Source organism: Pteropus vampyrus, unplaced genomic scaffold (genome assembly GCF_000151845.1).
Source record: "Pteropus vampyrus isolate Shadow unplaced genomic scaffold, Pvam_2.0 Scaffold22, whole genome shotgun sequence".
NCBI lineage: Eukaryota > Metazoa > Chordata > Mammalia > Chiroptera > Pteropodidae > Pteropus > Pteropus vampyrus.
Window position 1 is genome coordinate 783,523 of NW_011888803.1, and position 11,298 is coordinate 794,820.

Below are 11,298 nucleotides of genomic sequence, written 5' to 3' on the forward strand. Positions count from 1 at the left end.
GTAAAGAATTTGTATTTGGTAAGGTCACAAATAGGCAATAGGTAAGGACCTGCCAGTGTGTGAGGTGATTGAGCACTGATATAAATAATACAATTGACGTGGTACTTTATATTATTAAATAAATGACAGCATATGGACAAAAGTCTACACCATTTTACCCTGGTAAGAAATTAATTAATACTATTTAAATAGAAAAATGCACCTTTATGCTATTGTTTATTATTTGTGAAAAAGTAACAAAATAAAATCTAGCAACTGACTAAATTAAAAGTTAAGATTATTCTGTGGTTAAAGACTAACTCTGTGGTAGAAAGAATAAAAACATACAAATGTAAATATAGCTTCCAAATTTGCTAGGTCTAAATTTCGCAATTGTTTTCTCCTTAAATAATAAAGTTTCTCCCCATTATATTTTGAAATAGGTATTTCTGCTTAAGTCTAATAAATGATATTCCAACTCTAAAGAATGAGCAACTGGAATGCCACATTTTTGATGCATATTTTTGCAACACAGAGGGCACTAAATTCCAAATGTCTCAGCTGTTAAAGGCCCCTTTCAGACTTGCCCAAAATTAAGAAAAAAGAAGAAAGCTTTCTATGATGCAGTTCATCAGATCTGTTTGGGCACAGTGACATTCTCTCAGAGCCTGTATGGATAAGTTGCACTGAATAGTTCAAGGGTTTGCAGATGCTTGGAATAATTGAGAAAAAGACATCTCTAAATTCTTATCATGCATTTACATGGGCTGGCTGATCCTCGCCAATTGGCTCATGTCCACCAGGGCTCTGATCATTAGTAGTTATATCATAATAATAACATCTTCTGTTTTTTCAGTGCTCACTGTGTGCCAGAACTGTGCTCTGCATTTTCTAACCCTTGTGTCATTGAATGTTCATGCTTCTGATCTTAGGAGAATGATTATTAAATTTATGCTAGATTTTTGCCGTATGAAAGTTTGTCAGACTGAGTCTTTTCTAAATTATAAACTTGACAAGTCTTTACTGTTGTTTTTACTTACCTAATTGTTGGTTGTTGAATCTAGGTGATGCTCTGATTACTTCAATAAAGGCAGCAGTGATCACTTCTATAAACAAATTGTTAGACATAGAACACATGTGTAAACAGGTAGCATCTTCTAATTTGCTGAGCGTTGATGGACTCAAAACAGTTGCTAGAACAAGCCAATGATGGAATAAATTTAAGTCAAACAATTAGAAGCAGGGCATTATAGTGTGTTAAATGGAAAATTCAAATAAAATGGATTGATACATTTTCACATGGTTGGAAAGTGAAGAATATTTCGGAATTATAAAATATGGTACATTTGTCCTTTCATCATACTAATGTAAGATAGATGGGGCAGATAATTGCATCTGAATTAATGTATTTCGCTTATTATTTTTTGTTTTACGATTTGAACCCTGTCTACTTTCTTAGCATCATCTCCCACTACATGCAATCTACAGTACTCTTTTGCCAAGTGACTTGCAAGTTTCTGACCAAATTAAGGCCTTCTGAACTTTCGTGCCTTAGTCTATGCTGTTCCTTCTGCCTGGAATGCCCTTCTCATCTTCACTTATCTAACTCCTCCGCATTCTTCAGGACTCCATTTGAATACCACCTCCTCAGGCAAGCACTCCTTGAATTGTCCATCATACAACTCTCCCCTCCATTTCCTCTGGGCTGTCATAGCAACCTGAACATACCTCCATTACCTTATTTGATGAGTAGTATTACACTTTTCTGTTTACTTTCTATCTGCACTAAGTTGTGACTCTTTGGAAGCATGGTCTGCTTTTTTGGTTTTATTTCTATTTTTCAACACTTCACCAAGTCTATACAGAGTATAGATTTAATGAGCAATTGTGACTTGAAAGAGTGAATACATTCATATGTCATGCATATCAGTGTTTTTTCACTTCCCTAACTCCCACATCCCTGCTCCCCAACAGACTCTCTCTGCATTCTGGTATGTATAGACTCTGAAAAGCCTCATCCATGGTTTTTTTTGTAATTGCTGAAGCTCATGATCTGGCAGAAATGACTGCTAGAAAAATGCACTTTCACATCGAGTCCTGTTGTCCTTGCCTTGTAGAGCACAGAATGCGCTTGAAGTTATACCTTTTCTAGTGAAACTTCAGAGTAGTTTTATATCAGCACTATGAGAATGATTTCATGTTGAACAAGAATATGGAAACATGAAGAAGGGCAAAGAATCAGTCCAGGTAACACAACAGAAATTGGACTAGAAGCCTGAGTTATGAAAAGAGCACCTAAGCCCACTGCAAAATATTATTCCAGATCAATCACAGAGGAGTCAGTGTCTGGCTTTCTCTCTCCATTTGCTCACCTCATCCTCTCTGTACTCATTACTTGGTTCCTTTTGGTCGGACATGGGATGCAGACACAGATTATTAGGGAGCAGGCTTTTGCAACTGTGATTTCATTCAATTTTGAAGTATCTCTCAAAATTATTGATTTATTTTCTTCTCATTTATGCATTATGTATGTGTTGTTATGCGCTATCAGATAATTCGGAAAGGCCATCTATACTTTGGTCCCCAAACCCCCAGCCATGCAGTGCAGTGTAGTGACCAAGAGAAACAGAGAGCCATGCTGGGCTCTGGACTGGACAAAGGCACAAATCCCATCTGGGTCTCCTTCAGTGCAAACTGCTGTTTTGCAACAAGCTACCCGATGGTGATAAAAAGGTTCTTACCTGTTTACTTAATGGGTCACTGGCCCCTTTGCTTTTATTTAGCCATCTGTTCTGGTCTGTGTTCCTTTAAACTTGTAAGATCCATCACCTCGTTTAAGCTGTTACCTTGACACATTGCAATGTTGTGGACATAATGATTCCACAGAGGAGCAAATTAAAAATGGTTTTTCATGATTAGAAGGTTAAATGAGGTAAGGCTGTGGTGGTTAGTGATGAGATAAGGGGTTTTGAGGAGGCAGAACTCAAAGGACTTTCAGGTAATTGAAAAATTTGTCTGGTTAGAGAGAGGGATGGGGTTTTTACAAACTATAGGGGCTAAGAGCAAAGACTTCCTTTGGGTGTCTCTGATTTCTGGAGGTTTATTCTATTGCCCTTACAGAGAGTGTGACTATGGGCTCAGGGAGGCTACAGGGGCTGGCTTTGGGTTTCTCTTCTATTTTGGGGACATTCCCTGAAGAGCAAAAAAAAAAAGCTGATTACACCATGAAGTGGTAAATTGAAAACACAACAGCAACAGCAACAGCAACAGCAACAACAACAAACATTCAGTCATTCCCAGAAATTTATTTGGCTTCCCTTAAGGTTGAAGGAGAATCAGAGGTCAAGTCCAACTTCATGGAGGAACATTTCATTGTGCCTTCACCCTGGACTTTCAGGCAGAGTTGTTTCTGATGTCTGCCTTCAGCTCTAGACTTGACTTTCCACCAGACTCCTTGACAGCTCCATCCAGATGACCCACCAGTCCCTGAAAACTAAGACTTAGAAAGCCAAGGGCTTTATCTTCTTATTCTCTTAAGTCAGTTCTTGCTCTGACCACTCTGGTTTCTCCTGATAAGACCAGTATTTCTGCGGTTACTGAGACTCAAAATACCAGGCCTCTGACTTTTCTGTCTGCCACTTCTATCCAATTAGTAGCCAAGATTTCTCCCTCCCATCTAATAGAGTTTCTCATGTCTTTTTTCACTTCTTTATTCCCTCTGCCACTGCTCTAGTTTCCATCCCTCATTACCTCTATCCTATCCAATTGGAATAAGTTCCTAACTAGTTGATGTCTACCTTTAGTTCCTCCCTATTCCAAGGCATCTTAAACACCGATGTTTGATTATAATAGTCACCTTTAAAACAAACAAACACGAAAAAACATAAAAAAACAAACGAAAGCCTCCTTTGAATTTCCACCACCTAGCAAACTCAGTAAACTTCTTAGCTTGGTATCCAAACAGTCCCCATAAAGGTATCATTTGTGTTTCCAGCTTTTTTGTTTTCTCTGTACCCCAGTAAGAGAAAGTGCTATGTGACTGTGAATAACCCCGTGTTTTCTTGCCTCTTTGCTCTGTCCCTCTGCCTAGAAAGCTCCACTTACACTTCTCTACTGATTAAAACTCATGCATTTTATCAAACTCAGTCTCAAACACATCTCTGCTTTCCCTCACCCCAGTAGGATGCAGTTGCTCCTGCTCTTGTTCCACAGCAACATATTTAGAGGGATGTTCTTAAGCTGCTTGGCATGGATTTTTTTCCTACTCTTATTGTTAGCTTTTTGGATCCAATAGCACAGGCAAAGTCTTGTACACGTGGAGGGTGCTAGATAAAGACACAGAATAATGCTTGATGATATTTTGTCTACAAGAATACAAAAAATCTGCCCATCCATTCATTTATTCACTATGCTATGTAAGATACTGTGTCAAGGACCTGGGATACAGATATCAGTATGACATAGAACACCCCGATTCTCTAGAAACTCACAGTTACATGAAGGAAAAGTCAATAAATAATTATTACAGAATGAAAATTTACAACAATGATAATGCCTTCAAGGTGTTGAAGTGGCGAGACTTTTTACCTCTAGTAGGGTAGATAGGCCAAGATTGAAGAGATGATGGTGGGGAAGGAATTGAACAATTAGGAGGGACTTCTTAAAGTTGAGAATGCCCATTTTAGTTTTAAAAATTGCATAGCAGTTGTCAAAGAAGATAGGGAGGTAAGGAAAGGAGGAGTAGGAATAGAATAGAAAGATAATCCAAGAAAGCTACTCCGCTTACTCTCAGAGGCTCAGTACACTAAGGCAACCTGGTCGCTAAATAATTATTTTCTGTCTCCAAGTAAAAATATGCTAAAGGACAGAGTCCTTTGTTACCTTTGAAAGAAAAAAGGAGAGGAATAAAGAAACCTCCTTTTGTGACTGCTTTTGGTTGAAAGTCATTCATTCATTCATTCATTCATTTTTCTTCTTCTTCCTTTTTTTGATGTTTTGTAGAGAAAGTCTGTGATTGCAGTGAGCTTCATAGCAGCGTTCCTCTTCCTGCTGGTTGTACGCCTTGTAAACGAAGTGAATTTCCCATTGCTACTAAACTGCTTTGGACAACCTGGTACAAAATGGATACCATTCTCCTATACACACAGACGGCCCCTTCGAACTCACTACGGATACATAAATGTGAGGACACAAGAGGTAAGACCTCAGAGGGTTACCAAGGATTCAAGGGTATCCATGGTAACAGCATTTTTTAAGAGCAAGATGGCTCCCAATCATTCAACTAACTCTATCTGCTGTGGCGAGCTTCTTTGGGTCCCCAACATTTTCTGCTTTCTCATTCTTAGACAGTTAGTGACAAAAGTCTAAAGTCTGCTACCTTTCCTACATCAAGTCTTCTGATTCACTAGCTTCATGTGGAGTTAAGGAAGCAATTACCTGTTTTCCTGATAGTTTGTGGCTTAACATACATATCTTTTTATTTATTAACTCTGATCAGCAGTTACCAGCTAGAGAACTTGCTGGCATTATTTCTTGTAGGTCAGCTGGTTAGGGACAACTCTTTGTAGAATTGTAGAAAAGCATTTATACTCTTTAAAATGCTATAATCCTTAGACCTGGAGCTAGAAAAGGGCAAGCTGATTCTAAAATTGTCAACGGCTGCAGAGATAATGAGATTTAAAGAGTTTCCGAATTTAAAGGGGTTAAAATTATTTAAATCCTATAATCACTGAACCTCTAAATCTTGGAGGTACATTGGCAACTAGAAAGTGCATATTATGCTAGCACTCTTGCAAGCCAGGATTTGTATCATGGAGTGAAGGAAAAAATAACGAACTTCACAAAATGTATGAAGTGTATAGAAGTCGTTAGTAAAATCATTTTCACTATTTGTTTCTATGAAGTGGGATGAACGCGGGGTTAGATGCAGAGTCTAATCCTGTTTGGAGTTGTTGGTGACAAAGTTATAAGTCACCAGTTTGTCTACCTCACTGAGAAGAGTTTTGGATCAGATCCCATTGAAAGGTCATTTGGTAAAGATAATAGAGAGGAGAGTTAGGCACAGAATGCTTCTCCTGTTCCGAGAGTTATTCTTAGCATCCAGAGAAGGATATTGAAAGCTGGTTTGGTCCATCACCTTTCGTAGCCAATATCATACCTGAGTCATTGCTTCTGGTTAATTTGATTCCTTGAAAATGGCTTCTGTATCTGCAGGATTTACAGGGTTTTTATTAGACGTTTATAGTAAAAAAAAAAAAAGAGGCACTATTAATAACATAAATTGTTAGGGTCTTGCTTGATGTTTATCCTTTCATTGGTTTTAAATTATTTTTTTAGAAAGTGTTTATTGTTTGAATTTGCTGTGTCGTAATAAATTGATTACTTTATAAAAATTATCTCAGAGAATAGTTTGTCTCACTCTCGTGTTTCATTACTTTTATTTCTGGCTGTCACTTAATATTCTGTAACCCTACTGGATCATGTTAATCATTTCACAAGTGCCTGTCACAGGTGGAAAATGAAACATGTGACTAAAATTTTTTACAAATTACTCTCATGAGGAAAATCCCACCAAAAATCAAGAACCCTTTCATTCGTTTAAATGTTAATGGATTGGATTTTGGAATGTTAAAGGAAAAACTGACCTAGGGAGGTAGTTTTTGAATTAGACATATTAACCAGGCTATCTTTGATAGTCTTTTGGTATAGTTTTTTAGACAATGACTTCACCACAGGATATTGGTCATTATTTTGGTCCTGTAGAAGTTATTTCTTGGGAGGAAACATGATCATAGTAAAGTGGTTTTAGGCTTTGGAGGCACACAGACATGATTTGAGTGCCAGTTCTCACACATAAAAATAGGGATGACGACATCAACTAGCAAAGTTATTACAAGAATTAAATAGGGAAAAGTGTATGAGATGCCTAGTTTCAAACTGATGCTCAGTGAATGAGTTTGTTTTATTTTCCCTATATTGATCAGTTATGACTTGAACTGCTCCATATGAATAACAGCAAAATACCACAGTCCAGAATGCCAGACTTTATATTTAAATTTTAAAGAATCGAGGCTCAGGGCAGTAAACTTGTGAAGGACTTCCCAATCTCATTAGAAATCAGGGTTTTGTAACTTAAAACCACAATGAAAAGAGGGGGAAAAAAGCACTGAGCATCAGTTTGAAACTAGGCATCTCATATACTTTAATAGCAACCTTCAAGCCTTGCTTCAAAGGCAGCCACACTCTCTTGTCTCCTTATTCACTATATTCTAATCCGAAGAAAGGTCAAAAGCCATGGCTCAGCTGAGAAGTGATCTATTTATTTTAAGATGCTGGTCCTTGAGGTTTTCTCAGAAGTTTCTCAGAAGAAAACTTGTGCTTTCGAGAAACCACCAGACTTACCAGAATTTTTTTAAATGCATGGACATGCCAGCAATGATTTCCAGACCTAGGATATCTGCAAACACGATGGTGGTTTTACTGGCTGATGCTTCAGCTAGACCAGACACTGCTGCCACTAGACATAGATTTTATGAGTGGAAACGTTTACGAGAATGTCTGTCTCTCCACTACTGTCTAAAACAAGGTGGGAGTGAAGGTGGCCAAATTAGATTGAAAATTTAGTAGACACAGTGGAGAGCTGAGTTGCTTGGGAACAAAATCTGATTCTCTGGTTATCTTTAAAAATGTGATGAGTTCTCGTCCCTTTGGCTTGACACTAGTGGAAATATAGGCAATCTCATGAATCTGTGACAGTCTGCCCTGAAGGACTCACATATAGTAAATTATACCCAGTTTAAGCTCATTTTTATTTTATCAGTTCACCTAGTTTTTCAAAGATCTGTTCCCAAGAGAAGTGCAAGAAGTAAAAGTATAAGGAACATGGAAAGAAGAAACATGTAGACTCGCTTATATTTCAGATTGTTGGAGAATTTTTTTTTTTTTTCTCATTCAACCCCATAAAAAGGAATATGTTGTGAAAACTATAAGGACTTTTCCAGAGGAGATAAATTGAAGAATTAAAATACCCCTCCCACTCTATAATGACAAATATAATGCAGTTGGTGATTGGCTCCCATCCTTTGCCCTGTCTCTTTCCCTTTCTTAACCAGTGTGGATAAAGTTCTTATATATGAGGGAGAGGAAATCTTGAGAAGTGGGGAATCAACGTAAGTGCCAACTATGTGACTGCTCAAATCCTAAAGTCTGATCTGGCCACAGAACCCATAATGCCTCAAGGATGTTTGAGCTGACAACAACCATGAGGCAGCACCAGACCAAAGCTTAGACCAAAGGTGATTTAGATTTTACAACAGGGTCTATACTTCCCTTCCTCCCCACCTCCTTTAATTTTTTGACCCACTAGCTGCTCAGACTTTGCCTTGCCAAGTCACTACTGTGTTAATAATGCAACTCTCTATTTAAATGGGACTGAATTTGGGCATTCCCACCTATGGCTTTAAGGCAGTTACTGTATTCTGGGTAAAAAGCATAACCCAGACATGTTTTTTAAAAAACAGCATATCAACATATCCATGCTTGGCAATATCCTGTGAACTCTACTTTCTCCTTAACACACATTTTAGTGATCCGTTTTAAATCAATTAACAGTGTAATAGGAAAGGTGTAAACGATGAAGGTACCTTAAGCCTTCGTTCAAGGGAATCATTGTTTCTCCTCATTGTGATCATGGCAAATTTTGAAGAAAGAGAAGAAAGTGAATTTCAGGCTAGGTTCTGTCTGTAGTTTCCAGATCATGCAATCAGTCACCATGGTTTTTCGTCGTCGTCGTTGTTGTTGTTGTTGTGTGACCTAGTACGAAGACATTGCTCAGAGCAAATAACCTGCAACTTATTTGCATTAACCATTAGATAAGAGAATCAAGCTCTGACAATCAATAGAATGCCACATCCAGATCTTCTTGGTGATCAGTAGAGGTGGAAGATGTCTCTTTTAGAGCTGATAAAAGAACCTTAATGTGCTAGAGCTGCAGAGGTTTTCTGGTATTTGGGGAAAAGTGAGCTTTCAGATGGTGCCTAAAGATGTGCCAAGTGAAGAAGCACAAGATTTCCAGAACACAGCAATCAGGTTGTAGGGGTGCATATTGATTGGCTTAACAATTTAATGAGGCCAAACATGCTTCTTTAAATAATGAGAACATTTTAAAGCCTCAAGTAGACTAAATAAGAATACTTAGGATCAGTTGCTGTGACAGACAGGCCGCACCATCCTAATTAAAGATGTGCATAACATATTGATGTTGCAATAGAATTTTCCAAGTTGTAGTTATAGCAACAATTAAGGAACAGAGCTGCCTTTCTTGGTAATAAAAGCACACATTCTACACATTCAAATAAATGTCCACATGTAACTAAAGCTGATATGAATAGGTTTTCTATATTTGGGAATATAGGCTTTGGATTTTATGTAAGTACATTGAGAACAATTATATGCAAATATATGTTCCAAAACTTTAAAACTAATCAATTTAATTGTTAATTAAAATCTGAATATTTACATTTGTATAGTCATAAAGAAAAAGAAATTTCAACTGTTAAATTATTATAGAAAAAGAAACAACTAAATTAATATATAATAACGATTACTTATTTGACATGTACATATCGGATTAATCATTTTAAACATAATTTATCTTTTTCCCAAGCATAATGGCATGTACTTGCTAAGTGGAGAAGTGATTATGTTTCTCACTCTGCTTATAAAATATCAACTCCCAAAGAATGGCCATATCTCAAGGCAATCTATGCTCTAGTACCAAAAGAGAAGGACAGATATCATTGTACGGTAAAACAATTCCAGACAGCTTTTGTGAGGGAGTTGAGACGTGTGTGTAGGAGAAGGATTAGGCGGGATAGAGAGAGAAGAAAAAATAGAGCTGAGGATGTCAATGAGGTATAATTTTCCCTTCTTCCTTTCTAGGTTCTTTGGCCGATCTAATAATTAAATCGACATAAGACAGGTTACGAGGAGAAAAATAAACTCAATTTCATACAGCAGGCCTACAAAGATATGAGACTCAAAAAGCGGTCAGGCAATAGAAGCTTATATGCTATCCTGACATGAGGAAAGGGATTGGAGTCTGGGGCTTCAGAGAGAGGAAAGCAATTCAAAGGATAATAAGAAGAGCAGATGTTTGGTAAACAAATGTTTGCCCTGCTCTGCAGACAGATTTCTTAGGTGAGAGTTATCTCTGTTGTCACAAATGACTAGATTTCATTCTTTTTTTATGACTGAGTAATATTCCATTGTATATATGTACTATTTCTTCTTTATCCAATCATCTATTGATGGAGACTGAGGTTGCTTCCATATCTTAGCTATTGTACATAATGCTGCAGTGAACAAAGGAATGCATTTATCTTTTTGAATTCGTATTTTGGATCTTCGGATAAATACTCAGAAGTGGCATTGCTGGGTCATGGTAGTTCTATTTTTAATTTTTTGAGGAACCTCAATACTGTTTTCCATTATGGCTGCATCAATTTGCAATCCCACCAACAGTTCACGAGAGTTCCCTTTCTTCCACATCCTCACCAACACTTGTTGTTTGTAGATTTTTTGATGATAGCCATTCTAATAAGTGTGAGGTGATATCTTATTGTGGTTTGAATTTTTGATGATTAGTGACGTTGAGCATCTTTTCATATGTCTATTGGCCATCTGTATGTCCTGTTTGGCGAAATGTCTATTCATGTCCTCTGCCCATTTTTAAATTGCATTATTTGTTTTGTTGGTGTTGAGTTGAGTGAGTTCTTAATCTATTTTCAATGTTAACCCCTTATAAGATGTATCATTAGCGAATATCTTCTCCCATTTGGTAGATCATCTTTTCCTTTTGTTGATGGTTTCCTTGTGACAAAATGGATGAACCTAGAGTGAAATGCTAAGTGAAATAAGTCAGACAGAGAAAAACAAATACCATCTGATTTCACTTATATATGGAATCTAAAAAACAAAATAAATGAACAAATAAGACAGAAACAGACTCATAGAGAGAAAACAAACTGATGGTTGCCAGATGGAAGAGGGTTGGGAGGCTGGGTGAAAAAGATGAGGGATTAAGAAGTAGAAATTGGCTATTAAAAAACTTATTGAGGGGTCACTTTGTCAGTAATATAGATGTTTAACCACTATGCTGTACAACTGAAACTAATATAATAGTGAATGTCAACTGTAATTGAAAAAAAAAAAAACAGTTATCTCTAGTAATAGCTCTCTTGCTGGTATAGGCCCCCTTTCTAATGTAAATTTCCCTTAGAAAGGGCAATTTCTACTCTGTTTTTAAAGCTCTCCTGTGTC

At 37.2% G+C, this 11,298-nt stretch overlaps 1 protein-coding gene across 6 annotated transcripts in view; it reads left to right on the top strand.

Moving 5' to 3' along the window:
- ST6GALNAC3 (ST6 N-acetylgalactosaminide alpha-2,6-sialyltransferase 3) overlaps positions 1–11,298 on the top strand; it is a 496,004-nt gene that overhangs the window by 209,379 nt on the left and 275,327 nt on the right. For all 6 annotated transcript variants that reach the window (XM_011355517.2, XM_023528022.1, XM_023528023.1 and 3 more), the window contains exon 2: positions 4,981–5,175. In XM_011355517.2, the coding sequence (XP_011353819.1) occupies positions 4,981–5,175 (195 nt within the window). The remainder of the gene's footprint in view (positions 1–4,980; positions 5,176–11,298) is intronic.